This window comes from Myotis lucifugus, unplaced genomic scaffold, assembly GCF_000147115.1.
Source record: "Myotis lucifugus unplaced genomic scaffold, Myoluc2.0 scaffold_45, whole genome shotgun sequence".
Taxonomy (NCBI): Eukaryota; Metazoa; Chordata; class Mammalia; order Chiroptera; family Vespertilionidae; genus Myotis; species Myotis lucifugus.
This window is the reverse complement of record NW_005871093.1, coordinates 5,074,301-5,088,319: the sequence shown is the minus strand read 5'-3', so window position 1 is coordinate 5,088,319 and position 14,019 is coordinate 5,074,301. Positions and strand designations below refer to the sequence as shown.

The 14,019-nt window shown below is 56.9% G+C and overlaps 1 protein-coding gene across 1 annotated transcript in view; it reads left to right on the top strand.

The window, feature by feature from the left end:
• Positions 1–1,042: 1,042 nt before the first annotated feature.
• The window catches only part of GTF2IRD1 (GTF2I repeat domain containing 1), a 79,056-nt gene continuing 66,079 nt past the window's right edge, over positions 1,043–14,019 (top strand). Inside the window, 8 exon segments of the mRNA XM_023753460.1 lie at positions 1,043–1,165; positions 3,676–3,817; positions 6,715–6,870; positions 8,635–8,818; positions 9,502–9,616; positions 9,618–9,813; positions 10,959–11,048; positions 12,685–12,768. Of these exon segments, the coding sequence (XP_023609228.1) occupies positions 1,043–1,165; positions 3,676–3,817; positions 6,715–6,870; positions 8,635–8,818; positions 9,502–9,616; positions 9,618–9,813; positions 10,959–11,048; positions 12,685–12,768 (1,090 nt within the window).

Sequence of the window (14,019 nt, the reverse complement as noted above, 5' to 3'; positions counted from 1 at the left end):
TCAGACTGAGCCCTGACAGCCAGGAAGTAGACTGTGGCTCAGGGGCCTCGGAGCAGTGGCCTTCCCCAGGGGAGCTTGTGGCTTGATGCAGAGCTGTGATGGAGGAGCTCGGGGACCTGGGGAGGACAGCAAGGGTAGCTGGGGCAGGAGAGGGCAGGAAGTGGGGGGAGAGGGGGTGCCTTCACAGCAGAGGCAACAATTAAAAGCTGAGCAGGCAGTCAATAGATGACGAAGGGGCCAGGAAAGGCACTCGGGGCAGGGAGAGTGGAGCCTGTGACAGCTGGGGAGCCACAAGAATGTGGGTACGTTGCCCAGCCAGCATGGCGCAATGGTTGAGCATTAACCTATGAACCAGGAGGTCACGGTCTGATTCCCAGTCAGGGCACATGCCCGGGTTGCGGGCTCGATCCCCAGTGTGGGGCATGCAGGAGGCAGCCAGTCATGATTCTCTCTCATCATTGATGTTCCTGTCTGTCTCCCTTTCCCTTCCTCTCTGAAATCAATAAAAAAATAATTTTTTTTTAAAGAATGTGGGTATGTTTGGGGGATGATGACACCTAAAATACCTGGAACATGGGTGTCTGGACCAGGAACCTTGAATACCAAGCTGAGTCCAGAACTGTGGGCAGTAGGGAGCCACATAGGGTATGTGAGCAAGAGAGAACTATAGCCAGAGCAGTGTGTATGGGGAGAGTTGATGGTTGGGTTGCTGGACAGATTGGTCATAGTCCTGGGCTCAGCTCTGAGGCTGCAGACTTGGGGGATGTATCTGGGGCACATGTCTCCATCATCCTGCCACCTGTGCCACGCCTGTACAGGCCACACGCGAGCCGCTGCGTGTCCAGGTCTGTCAGGCTCTGATTCCATCTTCATATAAGACCCTTAGGAGAAGAGAAGGCCAGCTCTTGACTTGTCCCACGTGGGAAGTAGAAACAGCCCTGAGGTCTGAGGCCAAGCCGGTCGGGGTGGGCCCCTACCACGTGTTCCACTCCCCATGGCGCACACCCACCACTGTCTGCTCCCTCTCTCTGTCCAGGTGACCATGGCCTTGCTGGGGAAGCGCTGTGACGTCCCCACCAATGGCTGTGGGCCTGACCGCTGGAACTCCGCCTTCGCCCGCAAAGACGAGATCATCACCAGCCTTGTGTCTGCCTTAGATTCCATGGTGAGTACCCACCCTGCTCCCCCCGCCCCCCCAGGGAGTGGGACACCCAGCTTTATAACCAGACGTTGGAGCTCGAGTCCCACCTCTGCCTACGTCAGGGGACGAGAGGCTCAAGTGAGATTAAGTACATAAACATCCAGTCCTGGGAATAAAGGCTGGCCCCAGTCCTCATCCCCTGCTCCTCGTTTCATTAACTCTTATTCAAGGCCCGTCCCTGGCATGGTCACAGGCCTGCCTCCCAGCACCTGGAAGATAATGTGTGGGCAGTGATTCGTTAGCTGTCGCTGCATCTTGGGGCTGGGAGAGAGAAACAGGACTTCATAAATTACTACTCTGCTGGCACCGTTGCCTACATATCTAAGCCTGTAGCAGTTTACCTCAAATGAGAAAATAATAATATAATTTTCCTCTGTCCTTTTCCGGGGAAAGTTCTATGATGGAGGGTAGGCAGGTGTGTTTTTTAATCTGCATTTTAGGATGGTGAAGTTGAAATTCAAGAGAGAGCACCCCCTTACCTGAAGTCACACAGTATGACCAGTTTTTGAAGTGGATTCGGGTGCAAAGTCTTCAGTTCCCTACGACAAAGGGCCTCCTTCCAGGCTGTTCCGCTGTAGGCGGTCCTAGAGCTGCGTAGGTGGTGTTGGGCCAGAGGTAGCAGCACCCCGGGGAAGGCGGCTGGGTGCAACCCCTGCCCTGTGCAGAGCCGCCTTCATGAGGAGGGAGCCGCCCGTGCCCTGCGGCAGTATTAGCCTGGCGGTGGTGGAAGCGCAGCTGACACAGGCACTGATGGCCATCACCACAGCCACTTGCCACAAGAGGCCATTGCCATTTAAATGGTAACGAGCTAAAATTAAATACAGTAAACACTTCAGTTGCTCAGTCACACTAGCCTCATTTCAAGTGCTCAGTGGCCACATGAGGCGAGTGGCCACGGTATTGGACAGGGCAGAAACAGAATATTTCTAACACGGCAGAAAATCCTATTGGACAGCACTGGTCCAGAGGGTTTTCCGAGGCTCCGTGGGGCTTGGAGGAGCTGATGGTTCTAGCTAGCCTGGTGACATGTTGAAGATAAGCTCCCCCAGCCCCTAGGCCCTTAACGGGTTTCCTGAGGGACCTTCTTGGGTGACAAGGCACTTGCTTGGAAGTGACTGAACTCTGGCATCCTCCAGCGCTCGGAGCCAGGGTCCTCAGGTGGTCCGCAGGGGTGTGGGCAAGTGCTGTCCATCACCACCACCCGCCCCACCCCTGTTTCAGACCCTCCTCTAGGCATTTCCTCACGGCCCCCATTCCTGGTGCCTTTGGGTGAGTCGATTCCCTGCCGGGGCCTCAGCTCCTTCAGCTAAGAAGTGACCACACCACAGGGATCTCCTCCAACTCTGACAGCCACTCCTTTGTTAGAAACAACCAGATCTGTTTGTCTTGTTTGTTAATATCCTGCAGTGTTGCTGTGAGGGAAGGGAGTGGCAGGTTTTGCTTTAATCTTAGAGAGTAGAAAACAAACCCCCCTTCAGTAGGGGATCAGTGGGGACAGGCCTGCTGGCCCTGCAATGTCCCAGCTTCCTCACCAGAGCAACTCCAGGATGGAGCTGGACAAGAGGCATGATTATGGCCCAGAGAGGGTGAGGAACATGTCTAGGTCACACAGCAGCAGAACTGAGATGAGAAGCCAGATTTCCTGACTGTCAGCAAAGCACTACCTAACTCAGAAAAACCAGCCTTTATCAGGCACCAACTGCATGCTGAAAGTTACAGGCAGGGTTTTCCTGGTGAGATAGGTCAGAGGCCTGAGACGTTAGTGGTCTTGGTTGAGGGTCCCCTGTGTTAGGGCGCCCCTTGCAGTGAGCCCGCCAACCTCAACTCTAGGGCTGCAAAATACCTCTTTGCCCGGATGTCCACATGGATGCCCGGTTTAGAAAAACTTTCCCGCCAACAAGGCCTCCTTGAATCCCCACAACCAAACCCATTGAAACCCTTCGAGCTGGGCTTCTTGTCTCTATTCTACAGATTTGGAAACGGGCCCTATGAGGGGTGTGACTGCCCCAGTCCCACAACAGGAAGTGGCTGAAGTGGGATTGAAGCCTAGATCTGTCTGAGCCTTGGTTCTCCTGGGGCCCATTCCTACCTTTTCCTCATTCAAGGCATAGAGTCCAGGACAGGATTGTCCCTGGGGCTGGGTCCGGGCCTAACAGAGGAAGCCCACCCCAGAGCAGGGAGGACCTGGGAAGAAGGAAGGGCAGAGGCCTTGTGCCTTTGGTCTTCCTCCAGCCTCCGTAAACTTATCTTCTCCCCTTGACCATGGCCAAGCTGGTAGGAGATTGGGAGGGGCGGGGGGGGGAGCGGCCGGGTCATTCATTGATTCCCCTGCAGATTCTAAGACTGAGAATGTTGGAGGAGCCACTGCTCCCTGGAGCTGCTGGTGGGAACTCACATCCCACCCCCAAAGCTGCATGAAGGTGTGCGGGGCTGGGGGACCTTCCCCCGGCTCACGTACCCTGCTCCCCCTGTAGTGCTCGGCGCTCTCCAAGCTGAACGCAGAGGTGGCCTGTGTCGCTGTGCATGATGAGAGCGCCTTCGTGGTGGGCACCGAGAAGGGCAGAATGTTTCTGACCGCGCGGAAGGAGCTGCAATCAGACTTCCTCAGGTTCTGCCGTGAGTACCCCGGGACTCTGCAGGGCCAGGGTATTGGGTCCCCAGAACAACACTGGGTGTCTCTGTGGGGGGACGCCCTGGACAGGAGGGGGTTGTGCAGGCTTCCCGACTTGGCGTTATCAGGGGCAGCCCCCGTTTTAGTTGGAATCATACAGCAGCCCCTCGGTTGGTAGAGCCTGGCTGACCAGCCCCATCGGCTCATTGACAGAAGGGGACACTGAGGCCCAGTGCTGTCCAGTTCTTGTGCGTCCCTGACACAGAGGCTGAGCACACTTGTTTAGTACTTGCTGAGTGCCTGCTGTATGCAACACCCTTCACAATGCCAACACATTTATCTTGACGTCAACCTTGGAGGTAGGCACTGTCATTGTATAGTAACAATCTTGGAGCCACCTCCTGGTGGCTCGGGGATGGAGTGACAGGACACGTCCAGCAGCACACAGGAAATGCTCGGTAAATGGGAGCAGTTAGTGCTGCTCTGATAAATGGTGCTCTGGCCCTGCACGTACTGCTACCGTTTACTTTTCCCAGCAGGCTTAGGGCACAGTTACAGTTACCCCTGGTTCACAAATAAGAAACTGAGCCCTAGCCAGTTTGGCTCAGTGGGAAGAGCGTCTGCCTGTGGACTGAAGGGTCCCAGGTTCGATTCCGGTCGGGGGCACATGCCTGGGGTGTGGGCTCAATCCCCAGTGTGGGGGTTGCAGGAGGCAGCCAATCAATGATTCTCACTCATCATTGATGTTTCTATCTCTCTCTCTCCTTCTCCCTTCCTCTCTGAAATCAATAAAAATATATTTAATTAAAAAAAAAAAAAGAAAAGAAACTGAGACTCCGTGAGCACAAGCCACTTCCCCAGGGACTTAGCTGATGAGTGAGTGAGGCAGGATCTGAGGCCAGACCTCTGTTCTGAAACCCATGCTCTTTCTGCTGCACTCCTTCAGAATCGGGAGATGCAGCACGGGCACCCCAAGAGCCCTGCCACGGGGTTCGGGTCGCTCTCAGCAGAGACCGACATTCAGGGCTGTGAGCCGGAGCCCCTGAGCCAGAGGAGTCGTTCTGAGGCCCCCAACCCTTCCACGCTACCTGAGCCTTAGGCCCCTCCTAACCCAGGCCCTGCCTCTGCATCTCACCTCCCGGCGTTTCCTGTACTTACCCCGGCTGCGCTGCGCTGCCTGCTAGTTCACCAGCCCCGTGTCCCTTCCCATCTCTGCCTCTGCCCCACCTGGAAGGTCCTCATCCTCTCCTCTCCCTGGCAGGTGTCTGCCCAGCCTCTCCCCCAGGCCGCATTTAGGCCCCTCCATCCCTTGAACCTTTGCTGTGGTTGCTCCCCCTACCACCCAGCCTCCTGTGCCCTAAATTTCCATCTGCGCCTGGTGCCCCAGCTTGGCAGTAAGCGGGGGGAGGTCACCTTCACCTTTCTGGCGGATTCTTGGGTCCTACAGGATTAGGGCCTGGCCCCAGCACTGAAGGCCAGCACTCAATCGAGCATTCGAGCCCACAGTTTGGGGATTCAGAGCTCTGGAGTTAAGGGCAGGCCCTGGAGTCAGACGCCTGGGGCCACATTCTGCTTTCCCGGGCCTCAACCTCCTCATCTGTGAAGGGGAGAACAGTGCTTCCCCTCCTCACAGGTCGACCTGAGGATTAAATGAATGAATACACGGCAAGCACTTAGAGCAATGCCTGGCCCTTAGTTCACACTCAGTGACTGCCAGCGGTTGTCTGGCCAGTGTAGCGTTTTCCTTACACCCCAGGTCTGGACCCTGGGATCAGCCATTTCAGGGACAGCCCTCCCTTAGCATTGGACATACCACTCCTGGGGTCCAGCCGCTTCCCTGGCCTCCCCGTCCCACTCAGCCCTCAGAGCCTGCACCCTCTCCAAGGGAGGACGGGAGGCCGGGGCCGGGTCGGGTGGGCAGTAGCAGGGTCTGTGGTCCCCAGTCGGCCAGGCCGGAAGCCAGACTGGGGCCTGACAAAGGTGCACCTGGCTTGGCGGAGCCAGGCAGAGCCACTATTTATAGCACCGGGAACTCGGGCTGGTTTATTTCAAGCGTCACAGCTCCTCGGAGGAGAGCAGGCTGCAAGCTGGGAGGGGGCCTCTGGACTCTCCTCTCGTCTCCTTTCCTGCATGTTTCCCGCAGCTTCCCCACCCAGGGACCCACTGACACGCCTGAGCCTCCGCCCTAGCCCAGCCTTGCATGAACCTGCCTCTTCCAAGCCTCTCAGCCCCCTGGTGGGGTCCTCATCATCTCCCCACTTGGCAGAGCAGAAAGCGGGGGCCTCGATCGTTTAAAATGGAGCGTTAGTGTCAGAGCACAGAAAGAGACAGATGGAATAGACATTCGTTGGACCCCAGTTCTTTTTTTTTTTTTTTTTAATATATTTTATTGATTTTTTACAAAGAGGAAGGGAGAGGGATAGAGAGTTAGAAACATCGATGAGAGAGAAACATGGATCAGCTGCCTCCCGCACACTCCCCACTGGGGATGTGCCCGCAACCAAGGCACATGCCCTTGACCGGAATCGAACCTGGGACCCCTGAGTCCGCAGGCTGATGCTCTATCCACCAAGCCAAACCGGTTAGGGCTGGACCCCAGTTCTGAGCCAGGCCAGCTGGTCTCCAGGGAGAGCTCACAGAGGCCCAGAGAGGAAAGACACTTGCGTACGGTCACACAGCAGGTTAGGGGTGGCCAGGGACGAGACCCAGGCCCCATGACTAGCCTGGCCCTACGCAGGCTTTGCTCACTCATTAATTCTTCATTCATTCATTCACTCATTCATTTGCACTTTGTGTTGGGTGCCCCGCTGCTGAGCTCAGCACAGGGCAGGGACAGTCCAGCTCCCTGGGCAGGTGGTGAGATGGGTGCTCACCACCCCTCCGTATGCTCTGTGTCCCACAGGAGGACCCCCATGGAAGGAGCCGGAGGCAGAGCACCACAAGAGGGTGCCTCGGGGTGAGGTTGGCGGCCGGAACATCCCTCGGTCCACCCTGGAGCATGGCTCAGATGTGTACCTTCTGCGGAAGATGGTAGAGGAGGTGTTTGATGTTCTTTATAGTAAGATCCTTCCTCATTCCATTTGGGGGCCCCAGGCGGGTGGGAGCCCTGGTCCCCACTCAGATGAGGAGGCTCCCTTCTGCCCCACTATGGACCCTAGGCAGCACTTCAGTGCAGCTCTCCTTCCTCCTGCATCTCTAGACATGGACCTTCCACCCCAGCCCGTGTCCTCACCCACCATCCCCTCTGCCCCTGCCCAGGCCCTGGTGGTCACCGCCACCTCTCACCCAGAAATGGCCCAGGCCTCCTCATCTGTGACCAAGGGCATCTTTCTAAAGCACAAGTCTGACCATGCTCTTTCCTGCACTTCCTTTGGGGGTGCCCTGTCAGGGGGAAGGGTTAGGCTCTACCTTCAGTGTGGCTGGAGCACCCACCACAGCCCCTCCCCGCCCACTTCTCCAGCTGGGCCGGCCGGACTGACCCACCTCCTGAGCCACTTCCTGTTCTCCAGCACACCCTGGCTCCATTTCACACCCCCTCGCCTTTGCACCACTGTGCCCTTGGGGGCTGCCTTCTCCTCTGTGTGGTGGAGACCATATTACTCTAAGGCTCAGCTCCAGGAAGCCCCCACAGACTGGTTGGGGCCCCCTCTGGATACCCACTGTGCCCTCTCCCCTCACCAGGCAGCTGCTCTCAGCTGGGTCAGGGATGTACCTGCTGTTCCTGTGGTCCCAGCCTGCAGGTCAGGGCCCAGCAGCAGCAGGGTTCAGGGGGCATTTGTTGAATGACTGAGGGAAGGCCACCTGGCAGCCAAGTCTTTCCTCCGGGGCTGGGGAGGGACAGGCCTGGCCTTTCTTGGAAAGGGTCAGGCTGCAGAGTCAGGGCCCAGTGGTAGCCTTCACACTTCCCAGGTGACCTTGGCCAGGCCCTACCTCGTTTATCTCTGTCTCACTTTGTACCTTTCCCCATTCCTCTTGGGTTCTGTGGAGCAAAGGTCTGTGAGGGAGCGCCTGCTGTTGTTTAAATGTCGGGAGAAGGAGGCCAGGCGGGGAGATGGGGCCCGGAGGTCCTACGTAAGCACACTGGCCCCCCTGGGACAAGAGGACTTGTCACTCGGGGTTGGCTACGCCACTGCAGACACTTTTGCCAGCTGCAGGGTTCGTGCCCGGAGTCCCCTCTGCCCCTGCCCACTCTGCCCTGGCCCCCTCCCCCACCTTGAGCAGAATCAGAGGTGACACTGAGGTGAGGGCTGTCGCATAGAGGCAACAACAGATGTTTCTGAGCCCAGGCCTCTAGGCCCTACCACCCCCTCGGTCCCCAGCCAGGCTCCCCTCTACTCACCCCTCCCTTCATCCTTTCCATCTTCTCAGGCTGTCTCTCTCCTCTCTTTCTGAATCCCCTCTTTCTGTTTCCTCTCTATTTCCTGTCTTCCTTACTTTCTCTCCCTCTCATTCTCCTCTCCCTTCCTCCCTGTGACTTTTTCCTTGCAATCTCTCTCATGCCCTCTTTTCTCTCTCTCATCTCTCTCACCCCTCCTCACCTCGTGCCCACAGCCCCACGCCTGCTTTTCCCTCCACCCAGATGCCTCAGTGGGTAGCCCTGGCCCTCAGACAATGGGTCCTGACCCACAGCCCCCACTCACCAGCCTCTGGGGTTATTCTGTGTGAAATCTGCATTTAAGGAACTGATGGACTTCTTGTTTCCTGGGAACCCAGCACCAAGGAAAGTCGCTCAGCATGGCCCCAGCTCTGGAGCACGCCTGGCCCCCACCCATCCTGGCTGCCCTCTCACACTAGACCCTCTCCTCGATCCCTCCTCCCACAGGCGAGGCCCTGGGAAGGGCCAGCGTGGTGCCGCTGCCCTATGAGAGGCTACTCAGGGAGCCTGGGCTGCTTGCCGTGCAGGGGCTGCCCGAGGGCCTGGCCTTCCGGAGGCCGGCTGAGTATGACCCCAAGGCCCTCATGGCCATCCTGGAGCACAGCCACCGTATCCGCTTCAAGCTCAAGAGGTGAGTGAGGCTGCCTGCCTGGGAGGGGGCCAGGGTCTGGTGGCTGGGCCAGGAAAGGCTAGGAGGGTGACCTGCTTCCATGCTGGCTCAGCCCCGTAGGGTCACTTCAGACCCCCACAGGGGACCCTGGTTGTAACAGCTGCCAGTCTGATGGTGGAGGTGAGGCAGAAGTACCATCATGGAGTGTTACCTGAGCCAGGCGTTGAGTCCCGGAAGGCCTCCCAGGGGATCCCTGAGTTGCAAAGAGGCTGGAAGAGACTTGGTTGGGGGAAGTAGCACCAGCAGCACTGCAGACTCCAGGGACGGCCAGGCAGAGTGGAGGTGGCAAGGCAGACCAAGGGCCATCAGTGCTCCAGCCCCACTGGCAGCACACGGGCCAGGAAGAAGAGGGGTACGATGGGAGGTGGAGTGATTAACTGCAGCTGAAAGGACACCATTGGTGGACTGGGACACAGGGGCGGAGGGCCGGGCCTGGCTTCTCCGGTCGCCCAGCCATGTGGCCCTGGGCACATCACGCCCCACCCCAGGCCTGCACCCCCACCTGTAGAATGGGGGATGGCTCCTGTCCTGTGTACCTCACAGGCTGTCGTGTTCTGCGGAGGGAGGGCTGAGGGGCTGCAGAAGAGCTGTAGCCAGCGGACAGGTGCACAGAGCTGTTGTGTGTCCTTGTCTCCTTTACCCAGGCCACTCGAGGATGGCGGTCGGGATTCAAAGGCCCTGGTGGAGCTGAACGGTGTCTCCCTGATAACCAAGGGGTCTCGGGACTGTGGCCTGCATGGCCAGGCCCCCCAAGGGGCCACCCCAGGACCTGCCCCCCAGCGCCACTTCCTCCTCCATGGCCAGCTTCCTGTACAGCACTGCACTCCCCAACCACGCTGTGCGAGAGCTCAAGCAGGAGGTGCCCACCTACCCACTTGCCCCCAGCGACCTGGGCCTCAGCCGGCCTGGGCCTGAGTCCAAGACTCCCACTGCCCAAGACTTCTCTGACTGCTGTGGTAAGCTTCTGCTGGGGGCCCCCATGTCTGGGGGTGGGACAGAGGTTGCTCACGTAGGGCACCTTCTAGGGCAAGTCAGGGTGTTCAGGCCCTCCCAAAACTGAAGGAGGAATGTCGGGGCACAGGGCTGGGGCAGGACAAATGGCATTCAGACACCAGGCCTTCACTCAGCCTTCTGTGAACAGTGTCCTTGGCCTGGGACCAAGAGGACTCCCAGAGGAATCTATGGAAAACATGCTTGGTCACATGCATTTAATAAGCATCTACTATATACCCACTGGATTAGGGATACTGGAAGCATCAGAGAAGCAACAGCTGGATATGAGAAAGACTTTGTTCATATCCTGGCTTCTCTGCTTAGTGGCTAAGTGTCCTGGGGCAAATCTTTATCTCTGTGAGCCTCAGTTTTCTCATCTGTAAAATGGAGATGCCAGTAGTGCCAACCTCGAGCTGTTGTGATCATGATTAAATGACAGAGCTTGTTAGAAATGCACATGCTCAGGCCTCACCGAAGTCTGGCTGAGTCTGAAGCTTTGGGGGCGAGGCCCAACTGTCTGCAAATTGACAAATCCACTAAGTGGTTCCAATGTAAGCTCAAGTTTGAGAACCGCTGGCACATAGTAGGTGCTCATAAGTTATGTTTATTATCTATCTTCTATAATAATAAAAGGGTAATATGCTAATTAGACTGGACATCCTTCCTGACAAAGCCGGGGCTGGAGGGAAGCCAGCCCGGGTCCTGGGTGCCTGCCGGCGGCCGGAGGAGGGAAGCCGGTACCGGCAGCCGGGGGAAGGAAGGCCTACTCTTGCACGAATTGTTGTGCATCGGGCCTCTAGTTATAAGAAAACAAAAGGACGCCCACACACATGCAAATGTGTTGGCTGAGCAGGGGGCTGGGATTCCCATGCCTATAAAAGGTGACCTCAGACCTCCTGCCCTCCCTGATCTGCCGTTTGGGTAGCAGAATGTCTCAGGCCTCTGGTTAGAGAACTCGCCTAGAGTTCGTGAATACAGGACTCAGTTCTGGGGTGTTTGTGTTGGGTGACATTGTTACCCCAGAGCCAATGCCTGTGCTCCACAGCCAGATCTGGGGACCCCTCTTGGGGCCCACCTCGAACCTGTACCTTTCCTTTTCCTTGTCCAGGACAGAAGCCCACCGGGCCTGGTGGGCCTCTCATTCAGAACGTCCATGCCTCTAAGCGCATTCTCTTCTCCATTGTCCATGACAAGTCAGGTAGGACAGCGCCCATGGCGGCACCCTGACCAGAGTGGGGGTCGGGGGCTGAGGGTGGTGCTTGATAAAATGGAAATGCGTCTGCCGTCTCTTTGTGAGAGAAAGGAGGACGGCTCTGCACAAGGGACTTGTGAGTAAAACCAGAGTGTAATGGTTACATGTTGCTGCATAACAAATTGCCCCCAAAGTTAGCTTAAACCCGCAAGCATTTATATCTTAAAGTCTCTGTAGGATGGGAATGTAGGAGCAGCTCATCTGGGTGCTCTGGCTCAGGATCTCTCATGAGGTGGTCATCACCATGTCGGCTGTGGCCATGATCATCTGAAAGCTTGACTGGGGCTGGAGTCATCGCTTCCAAGCTCAGTGGTGTGGCTCTTGGCAGGAGGCCTGTTCTCACTCTTTGGGCCTCTACAGGGCTGCTTGAGTGTCCTCACCATATGGCAGCTGGTTTCCTGGCGTTAGTGATCCCAGAGAGAGTGAGGAGGAAGCCACATGTCTTTTATGACCTGGCCTCGGAAATCACTGTCACTTTTGCCACATTCTACCCATTAGAAGCCAGAGCTTGATCTAATCCACACTCAAAGGGAGAGAGAGGAACTAAACGCCACCTCCTTGAAACAAGGAGTATGAAAAAAATGTGGACAGATTGGAAAGTACCTCACAGAGAACCGAGAGCAGGAGAATTGGGGATTCGTTTATACCAAAGAGGGATGAAGACTTCCCAGCAGTTTTGCCTCGTGGAGGTCTCCGCCTCACCTTCAGTGAGAGGCTCTTTTTAGAAAGCCTAGTCCCCTTTGATGAGATTGGGAACCCCACTGCCCCAAACAAGGTTCATCCCTGGCAAGGAGAGGATGTGGGTATCCAGCTGGAGCGGCCATGGTGGGCAAGGGGTCCAAGCTGGGATAGAATCTCGTTGGGTACTGGTTGGGTGCTCTCAGGCAAAATACTGCGCATCTCTGAGCCTGTTTTCCCATCTGAAACGGAGAAATAGTATCTATGTTTAAAGGTTGTCATGAGGGATTAAATAGGATATTTTATATATATATAGTGCTTAGCACAGATAAGCACTTAATAAATTAAAGATGTTGCTTTATAATTATAATGACAAACGATCACTCTTGTTATTCAAGTTAAATTGAGACAGAGGCTTTGGTTTCATGTAAGGCCAGTAGGGTTAAGGGTTTAGGGGAAGCCAACAACTCCAAGGCTAGGTGAGACCCCAGATGGATGAAGCATGAGGGTTGGGTCTTTGAGGTCAGGACTCAGCCTCTCTGTTCTCCAAGGGAGCGTTCTCCCAACTGCCTACCTGTCTGGGGCAGGAGGAGCCCAGGATGGACCGGCTGAGCCTGCACCATATCCTCTGCCCGTGGGGTAGACAGAGGCAAGAGGCGGGAGCGGGTGGGGAGACTGTCAGAGCATCCTGGGTCTGTGTGGGGCCGCTTCCTGGAGGAGGCTGGGGCGTCAGGTCCGAGGTGGGAACGGGTGGAAGGGCTGTGAGGGGAAAGCCCGGGGCCCAGGGCGGTGGAGAGAGAGTGGCTTGGGAGTGGGGGCAGTGGGGGCGTCTCTCCACGAGGCAGCCGGGCCACGGGGTCACGTCTCTGACTGGGCCTCACTCGTACCTCCTGTGTTTTGATAGAGAAGTGGGACGCCTTCATCAAGGAAACCGAGGACATCAACACGCTCCGGGAGTGCGTGCAGATCCTGTTCAACAGCAGATATGGTGAGTGGGCGGCGGCCCGCGGTGTGGCCCTGGTGGCGTGTTGAGCATCTCAGTACGTGGCAGTCACTTGTGTTCCCTAACATGACAGCCAGAGCCATATGCTGGCACCCGCATGCCATCAGCGCGAATGTCATCTCCTGTCTGAGGAGGGGGTGGTTGTGTCAATATTTCTCTTCTAGATTCTCCGGGGGGTGGGGCTGATGGCAGAGGCCCAGACCTTGACTCACCTGTGGGAGGCAGGCAGATCGGGGGGCAGGCAGTCAAGTGAAAAATGGCTGCGTGCAAATTCCCCACAGCACCGTGCCCCTGCCTGCCTCCTTGCCTTTGCCTGTGCGGTGCCCTCTGCCTGGCATGCCCTGTGCATCTTTTGGAGGCAAAGTCCCACTTGTTCTTCGAGACTTAGCCTGGGCTAGGTGGGCCTCCGAAGCGAAGCCCTGTCAGGTATGGTTGAAAGGGGTTTTTTATGAATAACAAAGGCTGCCCTTCACACCCCCGTCACTCGGGAGATTACAAGGGTTCTGTGAGTCCTTGCGCCAGGAACCAGAGTTGAAGACCTCAGACATACTTATTACGTCACATATTGATCTGGCTTTCCTCCCTTCTCTTCACGCACATTTATTGATCCGCACACTTACCAGGTGTGCATTGCGAGCCCCCCACCTTGTGCCAGGCTCCCAGGCCAGCTCTGGTCTCTGGTGTTGCAGCAGTTGCTGAAGCTGTGTCTTTGGTAGCAGGCAGTGCTGCACAGCCACACACTCCAGTGTGGGGTAGCACACAGGGACGGGAGCCCTCAGAAAGAGGCAGCTCAAAGGAAGGTGAGTTCTCAACAGGCTCAGGGAGTCATGAATGGCTTCGAGGAGGAGGTGCCCTTTGATCCAGACTGGAGCTGAGGAGGCCTGGGCACATGGGCTTGACAGTTCCAGGTTGGGGCGGGGCTGAGCAAGGCCCTTGGGGCCTTAGTGAGAAGTCTGGGAGAGGCTGGGTGCCTTTGATGTGGCCAGGCTGGCCCACCCACTCCGCCCCTCTGCCCGGGACTGGAGGGCTGTCTGTCTGCACCTGAGTCCTCCAGGCCCCAGGCAGGTGTGAACTGGATGGGAGGCAGGGGGAGGGCGCTGGGGAGGGCTCTGCCCCAGCCCCACTGGCACGCAGCCACCAATTTTCAGGCTGTTGTGGGCTCTTGATGTTTCCGGGAATGTGGAACCTTTTCTAGACATCAGCACCTGGGGCCCACCACAGCCAGATCCAAGCAGG